At 30.4% G+C, this 25786-nt stretch overlaps 1 protein-coding gene across 1 annotated transcript; it reads right to left on the bottom strand.

Moving 5' to 3' along the window:
- Positions 1-531: 531 nt before the first annotated feature.
- On the bottom strand, positions 532-8318 carry LOC114194713 (endoribonuclease). The gene is made up of 12 exons (XM_028085090.2): positions 8156-8318; positions 7990-8061; positions 7421-7500; positions 5938-6163; positions 5784-5816; positions 5318-5400; positions 5107-5179; positions 4448-4781; positions 4006-4337; positions 2791-3128; positions 1653-2010; positions 532-1158 (listed from the first exon to the last, which is right to left on the bottom strand). Exons 1-12 carry the CDS (start codon positions 8231-8233, stop codon positions 940-942), a joined length of 2226 nt encoding a protein of 741 aa, XP_027940891.1. The 5' UTR covers positions 8234-8318; the 3' UTR covers positions 532-939.
- Between the last annotated feature and the right edge of the window lie 17468 nt (positions 8319-25786).

The raw sequence follows: 25786 nt of genomic DNA, 5'->3' as shown, positions 1-25786 counted from the left end.
GCATATCAATAAAGTGAACATACTCCGAATCATAGAGACGGTATAATCCACCTACACTTTTATTAGCATGCCACCTTAGACAAATCTGAAACTAGTTGTGAAATAAACAAGTATCTTTTCAATTGGCTCAAACAAGTATTTGAAACTAGTTGTGAAACAAACAAGTACCCGTATACTACTGAAATCAAATAGGTCCCAGTTCTGGCTTTTTCATGATTTGGAAGATTTGTACCATTTCTTTCTCTTTAAACTTCCAACCATTCTTTTTATAAGAATATCCTCTCAGAAAACTAGTTTATTGAAGGTATTTTCAATATACTTTTACAGGTCTAAAAATGCTTTTAAATATATTTAATATATTTTCAAAATAATTTTTAAAATATAGAGGGAGTATAGAGAGGAAAAATATATGGTTTACAAAGAAAGAAACATCATTTTTAACAAAAGGTGAAGTGTATAGAAGTGAGGGGGAAAGAGGTAGAGAAATAACTTTACCCGCTGTGAGATTAACAAACAAAAATGCGATAGTAATTGCTAACAGCTGGTGTTCATGCAACTACCAAGATTACACTGTACATAACAAAAGTTTGATAAAACTATACTCCCTCCATATAACCTTCCACACAGCTAAAAATGCATATTACAATGTAACTAATTCTTTAAATTAAAAGAGTGGCTCGAAAATTTAATATTGGGAATGAACATAATTCCCCAACGCTTTATACACCAAGTCATCGACAAAACCTAAATGAGTGAAACCCCATTCCATCTATTCACCAAGCTATTTCAATGAAACTGTCTTTGTTTTGGCTTTAGAAAAAGCGAATCAATTTTGTATTTAAAAAATAAAACATTGTATATCAGCAAGTAAAGTGCACAGTAACTGAACCACCCCAAGAACCAGTCATTTCAGAGTATTTTCAGAAAGTATAGATATACTCAGTATTTCCGAGCCAATAATTCGCAGGTTACTACATCGTCCATGGATGAGGCAGACTTTCCAGCACCTATGACAGGAACTATGCTGAAGATTGGCTCCTCACCATTTTTAAATTTCTTATGACTCATTTCCGAAAGTTCAAAAAGTGCATTGCTGAACATAGGTTGTAATAGCTGCACTGACATTTGAAGGCTTTCCGGGATGTAGAACCTCAAACTCTGCATAAGATGAAACGAGAATTTGAAAAGTGCAAGAGAATGATCAAGCTCATAAAAGAACACAAAGAGGGTGTGGAATAAAGTGGATCGCTGGTCTTCTTAACTTTTTTTCTTCAAATAATTATAGTTTCTGGCAACCTTTTGTTATATCGCCTACACTAGGCTCCACTGTGACACTGTTCCTTACTTCCAAATAGGAGACAAACTCCAAAAAAATGCATGGATATTTTTTAACACAAACGAACATGATGAACAAGGAGATGCATAAAATATCTGGATCTAGAAAGAGTGTTAGTTAAAGGTACTTAAAATTTTGTCCTTCATCTCCATCCCCCAAAGGTTTAACAAGACCAGACAATCCAAGGTGGAAGTTATTGCTTAAAATTGTAAAGAAAACAAGAAATGGGTTTCTTACAGACTGCAGAACTAAATTAAAATTCAGACAAAGGAAGAATAAAATTGATCAGGTGTAATATTTTAAGAAATATACTAACCATTATGCCTTCCCAGGTAAAGTCATTATCAGTCATAACTTTGTCAAGAAGATAGATGCAGAACTTCGATATCTTATCCATATATGCCTTAGGAAGAGAATATCTACCATTATTCACATTATCAGCAGGCTGAGAGTCAAAACATATCTTCGTGGACAGCTCACTTGTAATATGCAGTATAATGGCACATATCTTTCCAGAAACCAGACATTTCTGAACGCAAGAATCATGCCAATTTTCTGGCTTGAAACCCCAATAATGTGATGGTGTCTCTGATCTAGATCTTTCTGTTAAGGCCTCAGGAACTGTATCTGTTCCATCCTCAACATAAAGAATAGGCTTTATTTCTACGCATGCTCTGGAAAGTACAAATTGTAGATGCCCATGGACATAAATAGTGAGGATTTGTAATAAATAATAATAATAATAATAATAATAATAATAATAATAATAATTAAATAGAAACAATGATTCAATAAAATCCCTTCTAAATCCTAATATTCTAACCACAAAATATGAAAGACGGAAGATAATCCAAATGAAAGATAAGACTTTATTTCTACTAATCTGGGCAACTTTATTTGTGTTGTGGTTATGTAGAAAACAATGTTATAAAGGAGGGCATCATTTCTTAGAAAGGAGACTTAACTCATAAAACCAACTTATACTAATTTATAAAGTGGGACCTAACATACACACACATGTCAAGGACTGAGCATCTTGAACATGGAATTAGATATTAGTAAATGATACGACAGCGACCCAATCCAATAGTAGATGATACGATAAATCCAACAAACTTCGCTAAGATCTTTGGTACTATCTTAGAAAGGCAACTTTAAGCCTACTTTAACTTTACAAAACCGGTTTAAATTGCGAAGTTTGCACCTACTTACATACTATAATATAGTCATATCTCTAATTGATATGAAATTTCTAACAATCTTAAAACAATGAAACCTAATTTAAATAGAGAGTATGAGAGAACTTTAAAAAAAGGAAAAAGAATAGCAAATTATAGGTTCTAAATATGTAAATGGTTGTCTTTCTCTAGTTGAAAATCCATGAAAGCACAAAGGTTTATTGCTTAAACAAGCACAGTTAAGAAAAAGATGACTTATGGTGTACCCTACAGTACCTTTTAGGTAGATCAGGAACAAGAACATAAAGGAACAAGGGATCCAACCCTTTGTAGGTGTCTGTTTCCTGCAGATGGGAGATCTTCATCTGCCTAAGAATTGTTTCTTGTTTCTCCTGAATATTGAATCTCTCTGATGATGAAGTACGTTTAGAACAATAGATAACAAAAGCAATTGCAGATGTCGATATTGAACAATTATAGCATTTTGCCACTGCTTCACTGTTTTTCAGTGCTTGTTCAAGTTCAACATCAGGGCCTCCCTGGCAAAGATTCATTGTAGGAGGATCAAGCCCTAATTGACCAGCCATGTGAAGTAGACCCTCATGCAAGGTTGCCTGAAAGCAAAAACCATTAGGAAGAACAGAAGAGCCACTAGGTAACATATGAAATGTGATAATGGTATAATGTGCATAATAAAATGTAAAAATGGTAAACATATGGACACTATATGAGGTAAGCAAACAAGCAGAACTAGCATTATTCAATTAGAGGATTACCACCCCTTTTTAGTAAGGGCACCTAGAAATGAATCCCAACTCTCAAGTCAAGACACGTTGAATAAAGTAGAAATAAAGATCAAGCAACTAAAGTATTAGTTTGATTTTGGATTAGTTAATTTTGTGCTCAAAACAGCTTATAGTTATTAATCAGAGACTACAACTAAAAAACAAAAGTATTGGTCCAAATATTTAGGTAACAAATAAAATTAGTTAAAAAAAAATCAAGATAAAGCTATTTTTAACCTAGGTAACTTTAAGAACAAGCTTATAGAAATTAGGCAGAAGTTCTGCAAATTGTTATTTATATATAAATGCATTTCGCACTTATTAAAACAATACCAAGGAATAATCTTTCGAATTAAAAATTAACTCCATTAATCAGACCAAATAACTTGGAATGAAAACAGCATGATACTCTTGGGTCAATAGCAGAAAGTTTGACATAAATTTTAACAAAACTAATTGTCTAATTCTCTAAAGAGAGAATAGCACTAAAATTCCAAAGAATAATAAGTTCCGGTTTGAATTTTGTCATATTAAACATACACTAAAATCACTTTAATCTTAAATAAGCAGCATTCAGTCTCAAATTCAACTGCTTTCAGTTGTGTCCCATCCCAAGCCAACTTCCATAAACAGGATACAGATAACATGTGCAAACTACTTGTTCTGATGTAAATAATTGGCTACTGCTGAGATCAATGTGGTATACCTGGCTGTATGGCCCAATGCAACTAGGTGCCCAACAGGAAATACTCTGCACATGCAAAACCTTTTTATTTTTATTGTTTGATACCAGAACTTCTATGTATGCGCTGCTGAAACCTGATTCTATAAGAGGCATTTGAACAGTACTACGAGACGGGACGCCAAATGGACATTTCTCCTGTCTTATAAACTTTACATACGTCTCATTTGCCTCAGAGAACTTATTCATGTCATCAATGTAAAGGTGAATATAGAGCACATTCTCCCATCCAAAACCAAGGTCCAATAACTGTGATTCAATTTTCCCCAAGACAATCCTCAAGTCTTTTTGCAAACCTGCACTAAAGAAATAAGAAAAAGTTGTGTCAAAGAACAAAATGTTGTGAAAGTATGAGGTAAAACAAAACGATTTAAAAAAAATAGAAAAAGTAGAGAACAACTATGACCATTGCATGAATCTTGCAACCAGAAACTTAAAGAGAATGTGCCCTTGTTATTTGTTCTTGAGATGTTAAATTTATGTTCTATGCCATCCATTGCATCGGCTCTACAATCTAGAGGCTTGTACGTGGCCTCACATCCTTCTAGACTGTCATGCACTTCATACACAGATCCCGGTTTCTGTGTACAAATCTCATGTATGTTGTCTTTTGATTTTAAATACTGAACATCAACTTTATTTTCCAAATGAAATGACAAGGGATGAAGGATTCCAACAGGAGCTATGGCATCTGAAGAGTGCATCACAACTTGATGTTCATCGAGCACAATGCGAGCATTCTGAAAAATGTAGTAAAGATAGATATAGATAACAGAAGAAAAATATCGATAATAAATTGAGACCAGTATTTGGTAGAACCATAAAACTGACATCAAATGAATGAAGGAAAATCGAATACACAAGATTCTCCAGAACAAGATTTGGTAGAACCACAAAACAGAAACCAAAATGTATGAGTTTAAATTGAGACCAGTTTTATGGGTGACAACTAAAGATCAAATGGACAATGGTCAATACGCAAGTTGGTGCGCAAATTAAAGTGTGTTGGTGCACAAATTAAAGTGTGAAACCAATAAACTTCAAAAGGTGGTTGTATAAACTTACAGAGAAGAGAGGACAATCAAGAGTTAATGTTTCATATTCCCCTCCTTCACCACAAACATTGATTCCATATAATCTGCAAAAAGGAGTTACAATAAAGGATAGGGTGAAATAAATATATGAAAAGACCGTAGAGTCATTTACTCTAAAAACTTTAAAGAATTTACACAGATAATACACAAAGAAAAAGGAGGGAGAATAACTTCCGACATACTCTTTCAATTTATGTAAATAAGCAGTTAAGAAGGCTAATTCTTTACCCAAGTGCTTTGCAGGATCCAAACCCATGGCAGCTACCTTCAAGCATAGATGAAACATTAAATTCAGAACTATCAATTATTCAAGAACATTGCAAAAACAAGTTTAACACATTTCTTGGCTGGAAGAAAATGTATTCAGATGTAAAACTTTTTATTTTTGGCAACATATAACTCACCATAATATATTCAAACAAACCTCATTATTTTTAAAATTACGTGAATTACATTAGCATCAGTGTCATCAATTGATATTACAATGGCATGATGGTCAATAAAGCACAATTTGATCACTCTGCACAAATTGTAAGTAAGAAACACACAGGAGTAAGAACAAAGGAATCCCCTCCCATTTTACAAATGAAAAAGAAAGACCACAAAAGGCAAAAGCAAGCAAGAGAAACGAAATTAAAGAAGTTATACCTTCACGGTTACAGCTACAATTCCATTTGTAATCTGGTCAGGACCAAATTGGAGTTAGAATTATATGAACAATGGAGAAAATTAAAATCCTACTACACAATCACATATATGTATGCTATCAATTATGGTGACAATAATCCAAAACACTGTTTACCATTTCCTGGAGAAGCAATGACTGATCTTGTTTCCATAAGTATGCCAAAGAAACAAGGCCTAACCTTGAACAAACACTTTCCACCCGCAATCTCTGATAGTCAGATGCAATGGCTCCAGATGACACTGCAGTAACTGAGGGTATCTTCTTTTTCACCTCACGTAATAAAATGAACAGGTCTTCGACTTCATCACCTTGAGTTTCTTTGTAACCAAGCTCTTGATGCCTGTTAAGAAATTATCACACGAATGTTTAAACCAAACATTATAAGTTAAGATGGTTTAACAACGTTATAGTTCATAGCTTAAAAGGTTAACCACCAAACCGTCATTAGAAAACATAGCTGTTGAGGAGATTAATTGAGACAGAAAAGGGCGGGAGAGTGGGGAACTATTCTAGAAGACTATCAAGAACCTACTGGGTAGAAAAGCTAGTTTGAATGCTCATAACATACAATGGTATAATTATTCTAAAAATATAAAGGATAGGATACATTTAAGATACATATATAGATATGTATATAAAATCGTAAAATTTATATATTTGAAATTCTGCAAATCCAAACTAAAAAAATTAGACACTTATAAACAAAAAGGTTTATAATCCACTGTGATCATGAATTACTTCTTATTGTCTATGAATAGGAATAATACCATCAATCTCACTCCTTTCTTGAAATCATGAAAAGTTCCACTTTCAGTTCACCAAGGAAGGAACATTGATTTTATGTTGCTGTCTCATTAAATTTCATAAATTTTTTACAGTCCTGGAATACTTCACCTACACATATCAGGGAAGTATTCAAATATCTAAGACTATTGGTATCAGATATAAATACCTAAAGCAAATTAAACTGTCAGTGCCTCATTGTTGTCAACAATGCATTGTGGCGGCAGAGTAGCCTCGGGACATTATTCCAAACTTGTAGCAGAGCATTTGTGGCAGCTAACCAGGAAACCACAGTCATTTTAGCGAGTATAGTGGATAGAGGGAAATCCCCTCTAAACCCCTATGCTTGCGTGATGCTAAACCGTTTCTTGAGGGGATTTCTTTAGATTCCATTCTTGAAGCATAGATTCATCAGAGCTCTCTCAGAGGCTTAAAGTTTTTTTATTCCATGACTACTGTTATTATTTACTTATGCTTAGCTTCAAATTATGACTTTCAGTGATTAATTATGATTATGTTTTTTATGATTATGTTTCCCCTTTTTGATACCATTGAGTTTTGAGCATTTATGTATTTATAGCTCAAATTATTTAGTATTCATCTTGAAATTTCCGAATAGCACCATCTACCCAGTACTTGTATCACGATGTTGCAGATTTGGAGTCAGTCACTCCACACAGCTATTTGGTATTGATAACTATAGAATGTCAATAGGAGTTTAATTACCTTTAATTAACTAAGCTAACCTAACCTACTGATTTCCCTTAAATAAAATAATTGGCTGTATCAAAAGATTTATAATTAGAAGGCTTGCCTTGAGGAGCCTTGTATTCGCCTCCTGAACAATGGTAATCCCATGCATTCAGCATACCTGACGATAATTTGATGTCCAACCTGTGGAAAACATTGAGCAGTCCATTTTCATTTCATACATAGATGGAAAAAACACTTTCCAGTAAATGATTAAATATAAGCAGAGGTCTATGATTATGACTCTCTAACAATTAAGTTCATCACTTCAACTTTTTGTGAAACATCATATATTACAAAAGTGAGAAGAAATAACAAAAACTTATGAGGAAAGTAATTCCTTTCCAAAACAAAAACAGCTTGAATTCCAAAGGACCAAATGAAATTTTAAATTGCAATGTTACAATGAAAAATACAAAAATTCCTAATCTCATTCAACTTGCTTAGTTTAAGAAAACCCTGATATAACAGCAATGCTAATACTTTCTGTTATCTCATTGCTTCTTCAGTTGCAAAACGCGTATAAAAAAGGAGTCCATTTTCTTTTCAAATTTACCCTAAATAAAAGTTACTAGAAAGTTAGAAAACTGAGCAATGGAAATAACAAAAAGGGAAAATGGAAAAGAAACATACAGTTTGGTACATGTAACTATCGAGCTCGTCCACAGAATCATCAAGCGGCATCAAATTGGCCAATGCTACAATCTATTGTAACACCAATTAGAACAAATAAATACATTAAATAGATAAAAATGGAAAATGATTTCGGGAAAATAGGAAAAAAAAAAAAAAAAAAAACCTCGTGGCCATAGTGAATAGCTTTCATCATGGCATAGCAACTATCTTTGCCGCCGCTAACTAGCGCCACCACCTTCATCGTCGTCGCCGCTTGCACCACTGAAAGTGTGTCGTTTTAGGGCTCCACTGAACGAACAGAGCAGCAGTAAAACGCTGCGTTTGGTTTTTTCTGCTTCCTTATATTGTGGAGTTTATTTAAACTTAAAAATAAATTACTTTAAAAAAAAGTGAATATTAATAAAAAATTCTTATCAAAATGAAATTACTTAAATTTAATTATTATTACAACAAGTATTTTTTTAATTAACAGTGTCTTTTCTTCTTTTTTGAAAACAGCTTTCTTATCGATTTATTTTTCCAAATAGTCTATCAAAAATAAGCATTTTATAGTTATTTTTGGTTTCTGCTTTTTAAAATTAAATACGTATTAAATAGTTTTTCTGTTAAAGAGTTCTTTCTTAAAAGAAAAACTTAAAATAACCCCGCGGTATTGTAATCACTGGATTTGTGTCTTTCAGTTTTTCTTTAAATATTATATTAGACTATTTTCCAGATATTCTTTTTTAAAGAGAAAATACATAAAAAAAATTACACCTCTGAAAGTAGTAGTTTATTTGTTTTATTAAAATAATTGTTGTATAGAGAATTGAGAATATATATTACTGAGAGTCGTTAACTCCAGAAGATGTCATAAAAAAATTAGGTTGCAATAAATTAAAGTTCTCTCAAAAGCCTAAATTTACTAAACATAGAAAGTGCAGCGGTAACAAATTTTTAATGTGACTTTCCTTTTTTTATATTAAAAAAAATATTGATAGTAACATGAACAAAGTCCAAGAAAACAAAACAAATTTTACAGAAAAAAAAAAAGAAGCTTCCATGATATTAATAATTCAGGTACCTCAAAAAATTTAAAGAAATTTAAAATGGTTCGACATCTTAAGATCTACATACATAAATATTTAAAAAAAATATTATCACTCAAAGTATAATTTTTGATAGACCAAAATTGCAAACCCTTCATAATACAATTTTTCTAGTAAAAACTGCAAACCTTTTAATGACACACAACTACCCAATCCCCCATACATCCAAAAGATTTATTGAGTTATGGTGTTAACTCTCTAATCTCAACTCATCACTTTTATAATAATTTCGTACTTTTTCTTTCTTCATTTTAGTTAATGTGGGACTTTGATGAATACCCACCTCAGAACAACATATTCCTCCTTCACCAAAAGTCTCACATATTAAAAGATCATCTTCATAATTAACTACATTTGCAGAATGCGTGCTTTTATATTTCTCCATCATTTCCTTCATGTGTTACAAGTCCTCTTTGAATGCTCGACATTTAACCTGTACATGACCAAACTCTCCACAATAATGGCATTGAACATTAGTAATATCTTTCGATTGAAATATCCTGTTGGTAACCATATTTCTTTCTTGGCTCACCTTTAGTTACTAATATTTGACTATTTTCTTAACTTTTATCATCACCCATCATTTGTTGACTCTCCTTCAATGATCTCACTACATCATCTAGTCCTAGCGCACTCTTCCCAGCTAGAATTGACTGCACTAGTGGCTTATAAGACTTGGGCAATGATGCCAACAAAAGTAATTATTGTTCCTCATCTTTAATACTTCATCTCTTGCATTCATAAGTCTGGATACTAATTCATTGAACTTATTAATATGATCAAACACATTACCTCCATCTTCCATCTTCAATGAGTAGAAATTCACTTTCAACATCAATCGATTGGTGTGAGTTGTTGATGCAAACTTACTTTCCAACAAATTTCACAAATTCCTTGGAGAGGTCTCTCTCAACACAGTCACTTTAATTTGAGGAGCTAATGCCAATCTAATTGTGCTTACTGTTCTTTTTTTCTAAATCGTGTTCCACTCTACATCTTTCATCTCAACAGGCTTTTCCCTCTCTAAACCTCTCTAAAGCACAATCTAGACCTTGTTGTACCAAATAATCTTGAATTGTGCATTGCCATAAGGGAAATCCATCCTCCCATTAAATAAAGGAACATCTAGCTTCAACGAAGTCATTGCACAAATTTAAGAAAAATTATCAATACTAACCTTTTTCCAAGGAACCCACGTAAAGTTGCCTTTGTTCAGCACTTCAAATTGTTCATCTGCCTCCTTTGATCAGAACCTCAACTCGGATACTACTGTTGGGAAATCACGCACTAAGAAAATAATCTCTTCAAGTGGAAGCACACTCATAAATAAGAGCAGAAAAATATAAATAAAAACACAATAAATTTAATGTTGTTTGACACCTCAAGGCCTACATCCAGAAATACTCAACAAAAAGCATTATCACTCAAAGTGCAATTTTTTGTGGACCAAAATTACAAACCCTTCATAGTGCAATTTTTCTGGCAAAAACTACAAACTTTCTAATGACACACAACTATCCAAGCCTCCATACACTCAAAAGACTTATTGAGTTGTAGTGTTAACTCTCAAATCAACTCATCACTTTTATAATAATTTCCTACTTTTTCTTTCTTTATTTTAGTCAATGTGAGACTTTGATAAATACCCACCTTATAATACTAACTAATCATGAATTAGTTTCATTATAGATGTGCAAATATGAGTTGATAAGAGTGGAATGAGTGTGTATAGTTTCCTACACATGCTTTTGAAGGAAAAGTTTATGTTGGCTTTTGTTTTTATTTTTGAAGTTAAAAGTCTATATTTATCTCTCCTCTTGGAATTAAATTGATATAAATTTTGTATTTTTATTTTGTTAAATAATATGTTGTCTTAAATATTCTTTTAAAAGTATAATTAAAAAAACATAATATTATTAAAAAATTTAATGTTAAAAAAATATATTTGTATTTTCAATATTAAATATTAAAAAAGAAACTATAATTAGATAAATTTAAAAATAAAATGCTAAATAAATGAATGAATTTGTAGTAACTTAATATGAGGAAGATCACGGTATATATATATATATATATATATATATATATATATATATATATATATATATATATATATATATATATATATATATATATATATATATTTACTCATTATTACTATATCTTTTGTATCCAAATTAAAAAATTAAGTATTTTTTATATGTATACCTCGTTAATTCATACATTTTCATTTGTTTAGTGTGTTCATCCAATCAGAATGTTTTTGATAAATATAAATTCACCAATTTCATATGAAGTAATGTGGTATTACCCATATCTTTACGTAAAAGTATATTTTAGTCAACCAAATATTCTAGTTCTTCAATTGTGACCCAAATATGAATGTGTGAACCAAAGACATTCTATACTTGAATTATTTAGCTTGTTTTATATTATTAGTGGAAGTTATTAATCTGTATGAAGAAACTTTCATGTTGTGTATTGCATATGTTTGCGTTATTGTCCTTTATGTGTTATTAATTTGAGAAATTCTTAGCTTGTGGATCAAATGTACCAGTTGAATCTTATATTTCATCCATGTCATAATTCTAATCAGACTGCTTCTGGTTTTGTTATTTTGTATGATATTTATGTTATACTATGCTTTACTTGAACCCATAAACTACCTAAATGATCTACTGCAGGATAATGCTGAAAATTGTATTTATAGTGAAAAAGGATCATCATTGGAGCGTGTGCTTATTGTTGTTACAGATCCAGTATATAGCTTCTCATCACAGATCCTTTCAATTCCTTTTTTGTGGCATGTTTTTCCAAACTTAAAACAGGTATTCATTGTACTAACATATTTAATTGGCATCCTTTTCTCTGTTCCAGATTGATGAAGTAGTGTTCAAAGTATCTAATCATTTAACATAGAAAGCATGTATGATGGTGATGAAATTCTTAGAAATCACTGAAAGAAATTTTCCTCACTAACTTTAAACTTCTTTAAAATTCATTTTGTTTCTCCCTGCTGAAATACATAGAATTAATACATTCCAAATTTTCTTTGTGCTGATGGATCTTTATTGTGAAATTTACCAATATAGAATATAATCTTGTTAACCAAAACTGAAGGAAAAGGTCAACATGCCATTCATAATTCAAGTAAAAGGACCACGTCGAAAAAAAAGAAGAGAATCTTTATATTATGTGTTTTGGGCCTCTGTATGCTACTTAAATAATCTCGGGGATTTGGGGACCTCCTAAACTAATTAAAAATGAAATTATCCTTATCTTTTTTTGCTTATGTCTTTGTCTTTTCAAATCTCCAACACTCATGCTAAATTTTCCTTGGCACGTTGGATAACGTTCTACATATATTTTTTTCTACTTGCTTTCACCTTGAAAAGTCTTGTGAGAAGTTGGATTATTTTTTTTCTACTTAGGTATTTGCAAAACAGGGCCTGGCCAACATTCTGGTGGTTGGGCTTTCCTGCAGTCGTTTACTCCTCTTAATTGTGATTGCATGTTTCTTTCTTTTCATTGGGATAGTTATATGGATTCTGGAACACAAGATCAATGATGAGTTTAGAGGTCCACCCAGACAACAAATTATAACCTTGTTATGGTAAGTGATTTGCTTGATACAAATCATCATCATGATTCAACTGGGTGATCTCGTTTTTGTCTGATCCATATTTTAACAATGCATGCAGGTTTAGCCTTTCAGCTCTGTTTTTTTCCCACAGTATAGAAACAAAGAAGAAGAGGAACAAATGGATTTTACATTGCCAGAAACCGTCGAAACTCTCACACCAACTACTTCTGGGATTGATCCTTTACCTCCTTGTATGGCTACATCGTCAACTGAACATAGTAAAGGTCGGTCAGATGTGTGGGGGCATTTTACCAAACAAAATCCTTATTCTGAGAAGAAGGCTAAGTGCAATTACTGTGGTTATTTGATTAAATATTTGGCTGGAACAAGTGGGATGAGGAATCATTTGATAAGATGCAAGGAAAATCCTAATAGAGAAGCATTCAAAAGGAAAAAATTATCATCATCAACTACAGAAGGGGCTAGTGTTGGCCCTTCACCAACTATTTCTAAGTTTGATCAAAATGCATCTCGAATGAAGTTGGTGAAGATGTTTGTGAAGTCCGAGCTTCCTTTTCGATTTGTGGAAGATGAAGACTTTCGTGACTTTGTACGATCCTTGCAGCCACGATTTGAGGTCCCATCCCGCACTACATTGAGGCGTGAAATGTGGGAACTCTATGAAGAGGAAAAAGCAAAGTTGAAAATTTTTCTATCAAAGCAGTGTGGGAGGGTTTGCTTAACTACAGACACATGGACTTCAATCCAAAACCTAAACTACATGAGTTTAACAGCTCACTTTATTGATGAAGATTGGAAGCTGCATAAGAAAAATTTGATTTTTTCTCAAACAACAGGTCATTCAGGGGAGCTCATTGCTAAACATGTTGAGGCTTGTTTGAATAATTGGGAGTTGAAGCGAGTCCTTAGTGTCACTGTGGATAATGCTACATCAAATGATGTTGGGGTCCAATACCTCAAAAGAAGGATGTTATCATGGAATTGTCTTGTCTTAAAGGGAGAATATGTTCATATGCGTTGTTGCGCACATATATTAAGTTTGATTGTGAAGGATGGGTTAAAAGAGATAAGAGATTCAATTTCAAAAATTCGGAGTGCAGTTAAATATGTGAAATCTTCTCCAGCTCGATTTGCTAGATTCAAGGCTTGTGTTGAACAAGAGGGAATTTCTTATAAAGGTCTTGTTTGCCTTGATGTTGAAACTAGATGGAACTCAACTTATTTAATGTTAGAGGCAAGCTTGAAGTACAAAGATGCCTTTGTCTTGCTAGATATGCAAGATAAGAAATTTGGTGCTGAAATGGCCAAAAGTAGTGGTGTGCCACTAGAAGAGGATTGGGAATATGCGAGGTCTGTTCTACCGTTCTTAAAGATGTTTTATGACTCTACCATGCGCATTTCTGGTTCTTCTTACGTCACTAGTCATATGTATATGAAAGAAGTGTTTGGAATTGGTAAAAAGATTCGACAATATTCTGAGAGTAGTGATGTGAGTATAAGATCGATGGCAATGAGGATGAAGGGTAAGTATGATAAATATTGGGGAAATCCCAATGGAATTAATATCTTATTATTGATTGTTGTTGTGCTTGACCCTAGGAGTAAGTTGGATTTTGTTAATTACTTCATTGACTATATATTTGAATCTAGCATGGCCAGTGGATTGAAATCAAAATTATTGTCATCTTTAAAAACACTTTATGATCAATATCAAGGGGTTGAGGAGGGTTCTCAAAGTAGTCAACAAGAATCCCAACTAGATGATGAAGATGATGATCCTCATGGCATGAGCTTCTACCTAAGAGCTACAGGACATAGATTTGATTATATATCAGAGCTTGATAAATATTTGAGAGAGGATCCTGAACCTTATACAAAGTCAGTTGAGTTTGATGTTTTACATTGGTGGAAGGTCAACTCAACTAGATTTCCTATCCTTGCAAACATGGCTCGAGAGGTGTTAGCCATTCCCATCTCTATCGTAGCATCAGAGTGTGCATTCAGTACAGGAGGAAGGGTGGTTAATCCTTATCGTAGTTGCCTAACGCCTAAAATAGTGGAAGTACTTGTTTGCACACAAGATTGGTTAAGAGGAACTCCTTTCTCTATACTTTTTAATGAGGATCCTAAAGAGCTTGATGAATTTGAGCAAGGTGAGTTTTTATGAAAACTTTATATACTTTTTAGTTGATACTTTATATGAAAGCCTAAAATATTTTTTTTTTTGTAGATATAACTTCTCAAGACGAAGTGGGACCTTCAAGTGCAATTAATTTAGATGATTGAAGATGTATTAAGATGTATTAAGATGTATTAACATTTTGATGTTGTTTATGGGAGAACCTACTGGAGAACCTATGTATTAAGATGTATAAATATTTTGATTTTGGTGTATTGAAGTATGAGGCTTATTTCAAGTATTATTTCCTAAGCACTTTCAAATTATAAACTTTATATTATTATTGCGTATTATAATCATATGTAATTAGTGCAATTCGGTTCAAAATATTGTAATTCAGTTCAAAAACAGTGCAATTCAGTTCAAAAACAGTGCAATTCAGTTCAAAATCAATGCAATTCAGTTCAAAAATAGTACAATTCGGTTCAAAAATAGTGAAGTTTATTCAAAATCAGTGCAATTCGATTCAAAAACGGTTCAAAAATAGTGTAGTTAAATTAAAAATTAGTGCAGTTCAATTCAAGAATAGTGCAGTTCAGTAAAAAATAGTGCAATTCAGTTAAAAAATAGTGCAGTTCAGTTATGATATAGTGCAGTTCATAAAACAGTTCAGTTTATAACAGTTCAGTACAGTTCATATTATAGTGCAGTTCAGTACAGTACAGTTCAGTTCAGTTTATTTTTCAGAAAAACAGTTCAGTTCAGTTCGTTTGAACTGTTTTTCAGTTCAGTGCAGTTCATACGAACTATTTTTTAGTTCAGTGCAGTTTTTGGTAGTTCAGTACATTATAGTTATTTTTGCCCAGCCCTACTTGAATATATAAAAAAAAAGAAAAAAAAATCATTCTGTCTTCACTTTAAATATTATAAGACATCTCATTTTTCTTCTTCTTCTAAGAATTGCTATTCCATATTCTTGTGGTTTAGGATAGCAATACAAATTAATAAAAATAATGTAAAAATATAATAATTGATTGAGTGTTGGATATTGAAAAATTAACACTATGACACATGAAACATTTATGTAAAATATCACTGCGTGATTAAAAGTCATTGAAATGGACATTGGTTGTGAAAAATAATCAACTTTATAAAAAATATTATAGAAAGCTTAGTTTCTTGTAAAAACAATATTCTCTCTGAAGCCTAAATTTACAAAAGTTAGTCTTATTTATTGGATTATTTTTATTTGTCTGGAAATAAATTTACATAAAAATATATGAAAAATAGGTCTAAGGTAAACCTATCTTAAGTTTTAATGATAATAAATAAGATATTGATATACTTTTAAATTTGTTACACTACATACATTGTATGAGAGTAGGATTATTTATCGTATCCACTCATTTTCAATTGGTTCATAACGAAAAAGATAATCATTAAGATTAAATCATTCCATTTCCTAAATCTTTCTTAAGAAATAATTAATATATTTTATGTGTTAATATATTCTAATATAAAACACATTGTTATGAAAATCTTTTTTAGTAAAAGATTTGTAACACATTAGTTTAGTAAGATTACTTTATAAATTATAGTATGATAAAAGAAAACATAAATAAACGCAAGTAAGTCAGTTTTTTATAAAAAAAATTAAGTTAATCTTTCGAAACATAATTAATTCTTGATCAACTAGAAAAATTTACACAATGCAAAAGTTATATATTCAATCAACAATTACTCACTATCCACTTTTCAGTAGTCTCACAGTTACTCATCTTTCAAACCAGGGACGGATGTTAGAAGGGGTAGGCGGACCACGCCCCTCCTCCAAATTTTTTGAATTTTTTTTACATTATATACATTTAAATTTTTTTAAATTATATAAATTTTAAAATCTTTTTAAATTGTATATATCTTTTCAAATTAAATAATATTATATTAAAAATTAATGAAAATTAAATTATGTATTTTTTATTTATTTTATAAAGTATAATAATAAATAATCAAATATATAAAGAAACAAAATTATTAAAATATTTTTTATTTTCTCTTCCATTGTTTTTTGAGTTTCTCATATGTTGTATTCATCTCTCATGCTTATTTGTTTTTTGTTGTTACTAAAATAAGTTAGATAGAAACTCATCATTTATCAGTTTTTCATATTTTTTCTTCCATTCTTAAATAAATAAAAAATATAATTTTCTCTTGTCTTATTTGATAGTGAAATATTTATTTAACATTTAGCACTATCTTTTATCTCATGACCTTTTTGTATATTCATTTTTTATTAATATAGAAGAAGAAGCAATGTACTATGTGATTTTTCATAGTCGATTTTTAATTGTAACTTTATTATCATAGTTTTATTTTTAATAATTATGTCTCTCAACTTTTGATTAGATTATTATAAATTATTTTTTAATCTTAAACTTCTTTTTTAAATAGGTATATTGATGAAAAACAAAATAATAAATTTATTTTTTAAAATTGATAGAGAAACTGTCGGTGGAGATAAAAACATGATAATATGATTGCTCGTCGCATAACAATGAAATAAAAACTTCTGAAGACTTTTTGAATCAAATGCACATTAATAAAATGGAAGATGAATATTTTACAGATAATATGATTATTTACATCGAAAAAAGTTAACTGAAAAATTTAATTATGATTCAATTAACATGAGTTCAAAAATATGAAAAAACGATAAACATTTCTTTAGATATGTTTAATTTCTTTGATAGTTATAGATATACTAGATTATGTATTCATTTTTATTGAATTAGTCACAGTAATATTAAATATATAAATTTTGAGTACATTATTTTGGCTTCCCAAAAATTTTGGTGAAGATCTGCCATTGTTTCAAACATACACTATCATATGCTTATTTAAAATATAATATCATACTAGGTGAACAAACTACAACATAACAACACAATAGAGTAAGCTATAATTAATTTAAATCATACTACTTATAAGTTAAACATCATCTAATGAGAAAAAATCATTCTTTCTCAATTCACACATCATACTTAAATACATAAAATGTCTAAAGCTCCTCATGGCTTAGTCCTCTTGACTATTCATGCACAACTACACATTTGACTCCACCTTCGGATGACACACATATTGAGTAGAATTTTGAGACCTTGCACCTATTATCACTTTCTCAGTCTTACCTTTTAGGAGCTATAAAATATATCACGGGCATGCCACATCCTAACCAAAGAGTATGACAAGATAAATTCTATATTTGTGAGGTCTAATCTCTTACCGAAGCTCTAAATAAAAACCTCCATTGACTCTCACAACTAAGTATTTTCCTTTGTATGATTTTCATACTAGTAGAGTCAGGATAATCTCATTATGAAATCTGACATTAATACACTTCTCACATCATCACACAATAGTATTCCCATTCTAGGAATCACTAAATTCACAATCCACGTAATTTGTACCAAATAATATCATACAATACATAAATTTAAGACTATTTTTTCAAGGTTATAATATATTTTTTTCAGCGAATCCATGTCACGCTTAGCGAGTCCACACTAGAGTGAGACTCACCTAGTGATTACCTTATTCACCTAGTGAAAATATATCACTGATAATGTCTACTTTTACCTATTTTTGTGTGTTTATTGTCATTAATAAATCGACTATTTTCTGGTTTTTATCTTGTTATATTCTCAAGATTAGTGTGTTTTTTATTGTTTAATGTTTTAGTTATTGTATGCTTGTTTTTACCTCTAATCTCTATTTTGAGCGTGTTAAATAAGTAAATAGGAAGCATTTATGGTGGAGGAAAACAACAAGAACTCAAGGAAGCATATTTTGGACAACAAAAGTTTGATTTTGAGTCAAATACCCACGCCAAGTGCCAAGGAATCGCGCCCACCACTACAAAGTCATAAATGAAAATTAGTTACAAAGCATCAAAGTGCCTGGCGACAGAATAGTGTTGCCAGGCAATGACTCTCTAGAGTTGCCTGTTTTGCAGTTTTGTTGATAGCGCCCGACAATGCTAAGATGACGTCAGGCGGTGACGACGCTAACATGTCAAAAATGGGTATTTAAACATATTTCTCGCAAGGCAAAGGGTCATTCTCTTCCTTCTACGATTTCGCTCCACCTATAGTGATTGAGAGAGGCCCTTGGAGGTTGTTTGGGGTGTTGGGAAGTTCTCTCACTTCTCCTTGAGTCCCAATTTTCATCCATGGTGTTTTCTGTAAGACCCGTGAAAATTAATTAATTAATTAATAAATGCGGGTAGAAAGAGCCTTTATGACATTAATTATTGTTTGTTGTGACGTGGAAAAGTACTAGTTCAAGTGGTTGAGAGTACTTGATTGTGTGAGAGGACTTGGGTTCGAGTATACTTATGTATGTTTGTTGTGTTATTAGATTTATTATCTTTTTATTAATATATTTGTGAGTAGTGAGTGATATCATAATTATAGGATTATAATGGTTATCACCAAATGTTAATTGGCATAGTGGTTGTGCTTTGGCTTTATGAGGGGAAGGTCACGGGTTCAAACCTTGATGGATAGGAATTTAATCTTTATTTTTGCTATATATGTATATATCTGTGGATAACTCATCCTATTTGTGTGTGTGGCGATGATCGAATAACTTGTTATCCAGAAGTAGATGATTTGACAAGTGAGCTAGGAGATACTTAGAGGCGGAGTGCAGGGGGCTGCCTAGGGATTTTGAAAGGATTTTTCCATTTAATACTTTTGATGTAATCTAAATTATGTTGAACGTTGATAGACTTTTGGTATTAATGTAATTGCAAATATTGGAATTCGGTTATAACTAAAGTTTTTATTTTTCCCATGTTTTTGGGAATATGCGATTATAAATGAGGTTTTATTGATATTACCGTGTTTTAGATTATTTTATTATTCATTTTTATTTACGTAAAAGTAATATTCCTTAGGGATGTTACATTTTTCCTGATGAGGGAGAAAATCTACAAATCGGAGGTGTTGATGCAAATGGGAGGCACAATTGGAGCATGGAGCAGTTGCTAAGAACCTTGGGAGAAGCCTTGCATCTTCTCTTTGGTTTCTATTTCTTCCTTATCTCTTCTATTTGTAAACCCTAAGTTCTCCACCATGGAGAGCTAGACCTATTTGTTGATATTAGATGTAATGAACTGAATTCTTGTGTAATTTGTGATGTGAATACGTATGTTTTTCCATTTCAATTTTAGTATTTGATTTCCATGCTTAATGCTTGCTTTGGTTTGACCATCCATGCATGATTTATGGTTCTTGAGGTGTTGAAAAATGTCTTTTGAACCTAGAACTGAAATTGAATACCTAATGGAACTTGTATCTAGGGATATAACATGATTCATAAGTAATCTTGAGACTCTTGAACTTAAGGCATGATTGCTTGTTGATGATCCAAGGGATTAGACTTTGATGATTCACCATAGGCTCAAAGTCACTAGGAATATGATTTGAGTATTCTTGTGAGTTGATTTTGACATGAATATGGAATTGAGATGTTTGTGAATACATGAGAATGAAGTGAATGAAATCTACTCTTGACAATTTTAAATACTCTATGTTAAATTTCTATTTCTATTTGATAAAAATACAAAAAGAGTTTCTTTGTGTTTTTGTGATCTTTGTTGTCTACTTAAGTTTTCAATTGCGAGAGTTATCATGTGTTGCACAAGTCCCTTTAGAGAGAACAATATTTATCACTTGCTATGTGCGACCGGTGCACTTGCCGTTTTCCACTAACAATCAATGGAACTCTCTATTTTTCACATAAAATTCCCACTAAGTGACATGCATGCTCTTGCCAAGCAAGGGAGCACTATAACTAAATTTCCTAAAAATCCATCCAACAAAAGCTCTTCTCTCCCAACGACTAAGCACTCACCTCGCTCTCAGATTTTCACTCAGTCATTCCTTTACTCACCTAGTGAGCCCACCACCTCGCACCACTCTTGACGAGCTCGCCCAAGGAGTTGTAGCTCAACCAACGAGTTAAGGAGATTGAAGCCCTCTAGAATGCATATTTTTTCATTCTCACTCAACGAGACACATGCTCGTCCAACGAATATGCATAATTATATAAAGTCATATCTGATAACCATGCTACTAACCAATCTATCCAACATTTCACTCATTTTTTAGATGAAAACACACAAATCATAAATATATAAATGCCTCAAATAAAACTAGCTAGATCACACAACCAATTAAAATTACAGTTAACACCCCATTTCGTCCGAGTGAATAAATTTATTTTCATAAAATTAAAAAAAATGTGAAACAAAATTTTCTTCAAAGATTTTTCAAACTTTAATTTTAGAAAAAAAGAAGAGAGATGGAAAAAAGAAAAAAAAAGAAGGAAAAAAGAGAAGGAAGAACCCAATTTGTTATTAATTATCACACTCCTTCTCATGAGTCCAACAACTCAAATATTTTACACCCTTTGTTCCTGATAGAGAAATTAGTGATATGATTCTAATCATTAGAAGCAATATATCTTCAAATGATAAGAATCAATATTATTAATTGGGATTGATTTTATGCTCTGATTTGCTGCGATTTGATCCTCATAATGTGCTGCTATCATGACCAATTTCGTACTTATATTGTTCATTACAATTAATGCTGAGATTGCATTGATATTGCAAGGTGTGAGTATAAATACACACTCTCTCATGATCGAAAAAAGATTCTCTACACTTCTATATTTTTTTCCCATCACCACTTCCACATACCCACCTCCTTTTTTATCTCTCTTTTAAAGAAAAACATATTGAAGGAGGTAGAAAAAAAAACATTCTCTATACTTCTCTAAATCTTTCTCATTACCACCCATATAGACACCTCTCATTTTTATTTCTATTGGAAAAACAAACACAAAATATTAGAAATGAAGCAAGAAAAAAAGAAAAGAGTAAAGGTGAGGACATATTGAAATTTTTTTAAGGTATATCACTCTCAGTTCTTTCATCTTTTGATTTAATTTTTCCAATTTTCATTTTTTTAATCATAAAATAATATTTTTTCCCTTTCTTTAGTGTTTGTCTGGCTGCTCGCGTCGCATGACATCCAATTTAACTTTTGTTTTTTTCTAAAAAATATATATAGATGATCTAAAAATAAAAAAATAGTTTTCTTTGTTTACCTTTTGATATTTATCTTGTTGATCACGTCGCAATGACATCCACATCCACTTTTAAATAACTTTAAAAAAAATTAAAAATTTATAAATGATTAAAAAAATGAAAAAAATAAAAGATAAAAAAAAATTATTTCAAGTGTTTGTCCGGCCACTCGCGTCGCGTGACATCAATTGTAAAATAATTCAAAATATGAAAATTTTAAATAAAAAGCTTTTCAAAAATATCAAAAAATCTAAATCATTTTTCAAATAGTTTTGCAAATAGTTTTTCATAAAGAACTACGTAACCTTGATTCTCCATTGTAAATGGAGATACGTAGGAGCAAGGATTAATCATTGTTGGGCCTGAAAAAAAATTGTTTCTTTTATACATCCTTTTATATTATTTTTTAGGAAAAATAAATATTTTGAAAAATCACATAACTTTTGCACATTTAATTAAAGGTATCATCTTAGGACGGGCGTTGTGGGGTGCTAATACCTTCCCCACGCGTAACCGACTCTCGTATCCAAAATCTGGGTTTTTAGCATACCTTGACTTATCTTTTTTATTTTTCCGTAGTTTTCCAAAATAAGCTATGGTGGCGACTCCAAACCTCTCTATTTTTACAAATTTTATTTTTGGTTCGTCGTGCGGTTGCGATTTCGATTTCGGTTACGACAATTACCATACAACTAAGAATACATACAAAAATCAATACAATTCATTATCTATAGAAACTCAATTTAAATTAGATTTCAACACAATAAAGCACCATATTCCACCATCACACAATTCAATCTCATCACATATATTTAAATCTAAACTAGCTTCCCTTACCTAGCATATGAATACCCTTATCTTCCCCACGTGTCATTTTCTCATTCTCAATTTGATCCCTATATTTTAATTTTTGTCTCAATTTAGTTCTAATTTTTGTAAACATTGTGTAATTTCGTCCTCCTCCAAATTGAAAAAAAAAACTTTTATATAAATGTTATACAAATATTTTTATTAAATTTGTTTTTTTATTCAAAATGATATTTTTATTATATATTTTTAACAAAACTAAGTTTATTTAAATTTGTTTCACATTCAATTTTACTTAAAATTGTTTTCAAATTTTAAATTTATTTGTTTTTGGTTGTTACATAAACTAGGTAATCTTTTTTAAATTTATATAGTTGTTATTTACACCAACTAAAACATTTGTATAGAAATTATTGAATTTTACACATTTTAAAAATATGCAATTATTTAAAATATAAATTTAAATAAAAATAATATTAAAGTATGATGTAATAAAATATCACTATAATTTATGAATTTTTTTTGTTATTAGCATTATTTTCTATTAACAACTTTAAAACAATTTTAAATAAAGTTCAATGTAAAATATAAATTTAAATAAAATTAATCTTATTAAAAATATTTACTTGAAACATCAATTTTGATAGAAATATTTGTGTATATATTGAAATTAAATTTGGTTTCAATTTGGACAGGGACAAAATTGCTCAATTTTTACAAAATTAGAACTAAATTGAGACAAAAATTAAAATACTAGGACCAAATTGAGAATAGAGAAATGACACCTGACATAATAGCGACATGTGGCACTATCACTGCCACGTGGCACGATGTCAGCTTGACACGTGACAAATTTTTAATTTTTTAAAAAAAAATAAAAAAAAATTTCAAAAAATCTAGAAACTGACACGTGGCATCCAATTTAACGCCGTTACTACACCACTAATGAAGAGGACTTCATTGCATCAAATTTCCCAAAATAAGGACCAAATTGAGATAAAAAAAATAGAGGGACCAAATTGATATTTTGCTACGAAAATGGAGACCAAAGATATAATTTAACCAAAAATAATATTAAAATTAAATATATTTGGATGTGCTTATTTACAATATTAAAATTATAATTTATACTATTTATAATAGTTAAATATGAAAGTTTAATGTGATATTATAATTTTTATAAAATTATTAACATCTCTAAATTGTGTTTGCATTCTAATGTGATATTATATTTTATTATTTATTAAACAACTATTTATGAAAAAATAATTCATATTTTAAATAATGAAATTTAATTATTAAAAATATATATAATATAATACAAACAAAATAAGTCTATAATTTTCATAAATTCATAATATTACATAAAACTTACAAGTTTAATTATTGTAAATAACTTTAATTGTAATGTTAACTTTTTATATTTAATTACTATAAATAATATGAATTATAATTCCAATATTATATATATATATATATATATATATATATATATATAATATTTTAAAATAATTATAATGTAATCTTGTCTAATTAAAGTGTATATATTTTTTAAAACAAAAAATTATTAATAAAATGAATTTTGTAGATCCCTCATCAAGAAAGATTTTTATAATATTTTTTTTATGATCAAATTATATATATATATATATATATATATATATAAATAAATAAAGAGAACTAAAAAGATACATTTGAAAACAACACAAAATAACTACAAAAGAATATAAACTCAAATTCCTGACATATTAAAAAATAACTAATATGTAATATCTTGTTGACATATTTCACAAACATTAGATATTAATGATTCCGTAACACATTACAGAGATAACTAGTACTGAACTCATATTACTGACGCATTACACAAGAGATATTAATGATTCAGTAATTTGGACTTATATTGCTCACACATTACTGTACAATATTTTTTACGCATTTCAATGAGATCCTTTAAGCAATAAAATAATAATATTAAATATTATGTATTTAGGTCTCTCCAATAAAAAATAAAAACTCACTAGTTTCAACCATCTCACATTCAAAATTGTTTTCAACCAAAAAAAATGTAAACAAGTCTAAATAATTAACTTGATATGCTATATAGTTTTTGAATACAAAATTTAAATGACTTCAAATAACTTATTACTTTACATATTTACATACTTTTTCATTTAAACTTAATTATGATTATAGGAATATTTATTAAAATAAGACCTTTTATTCAAAAAACAAAAAGTTATTCCTACTTACTTGAAAGAGAAAACTACATATTTTGAAAACCTTTGGTACGCTCTTGTACAGTCCAAATAGTATAGAGTGGGTGTGAGAAGAAAACATTGAAACAAGTTTATTGCACACTAATGAAACAAACAAAACCCTAAAGGCATATGTATCCACACATTTATTTCCACAACATCTTATAAACATGAAATATGAAACTTGCATGCAAAGCTTTCCCTATTAACAACATCAGATATCACATGTATAACTCAAAAACTATTTAACGCGCATTCTGACTGAAATTTGAATTATTTTTTGAAAGATGAGAAATTGCAGACTAAAAAATTTCATGTCCTTCCCCAACTTCTAAATAAGCTCCTATGTTAAAGCTTCTATGTTAAGCATCTCAAATAAACTCGTATTGGACACATGTCATTGCATACAAATTTTATTATAAAATAAAATAATATTGGAAATCATTATTATTATTATTATGATTATTATTTAACTTTCCACAAATGTGTCCTGAAAAGCACAAATTTGACCCGATCTCAGTTTTGTTTCCATAAAAAGTCAGTCAACCTTTATAATCACTTGTTGAATAAAGTTATAATTGTGTGGACACCTTGCACCAACTAGAACCAGCAAAGCCAAATTAATGAAACATGATTGAGAGGTAAACAACCTAAGCCCATGGTTTTCTATTATAAGTCCTATGATGTTATAAATGAAGAAATAAATTGTCGATGCCGTTATAGTAAAGAGAATAAATGGAGCGTACTATTGATGCAATCTCAAAG

The sequence above is a fragment of the Vigna unguiculata genome, chromosome 1 (assembly GCF_037176805.1).
Source record: "Vigna unguiculata cultivar grain cowpea cultivar isolate G323 ecotype 2 chromosome 1, ASM3717680v1, whole genome shotgun sequence".
NCBI lineage: Eukaryota > Viridiplantae > Streptophyta > Magnoliopsida > Fabales > Fabaceae > Vigna > Vigna unguiculata.
Note: the sequence above shows the minus strand (reverse complement) of the source record. Positions and strands in the feature narration are given on the sequence as shown.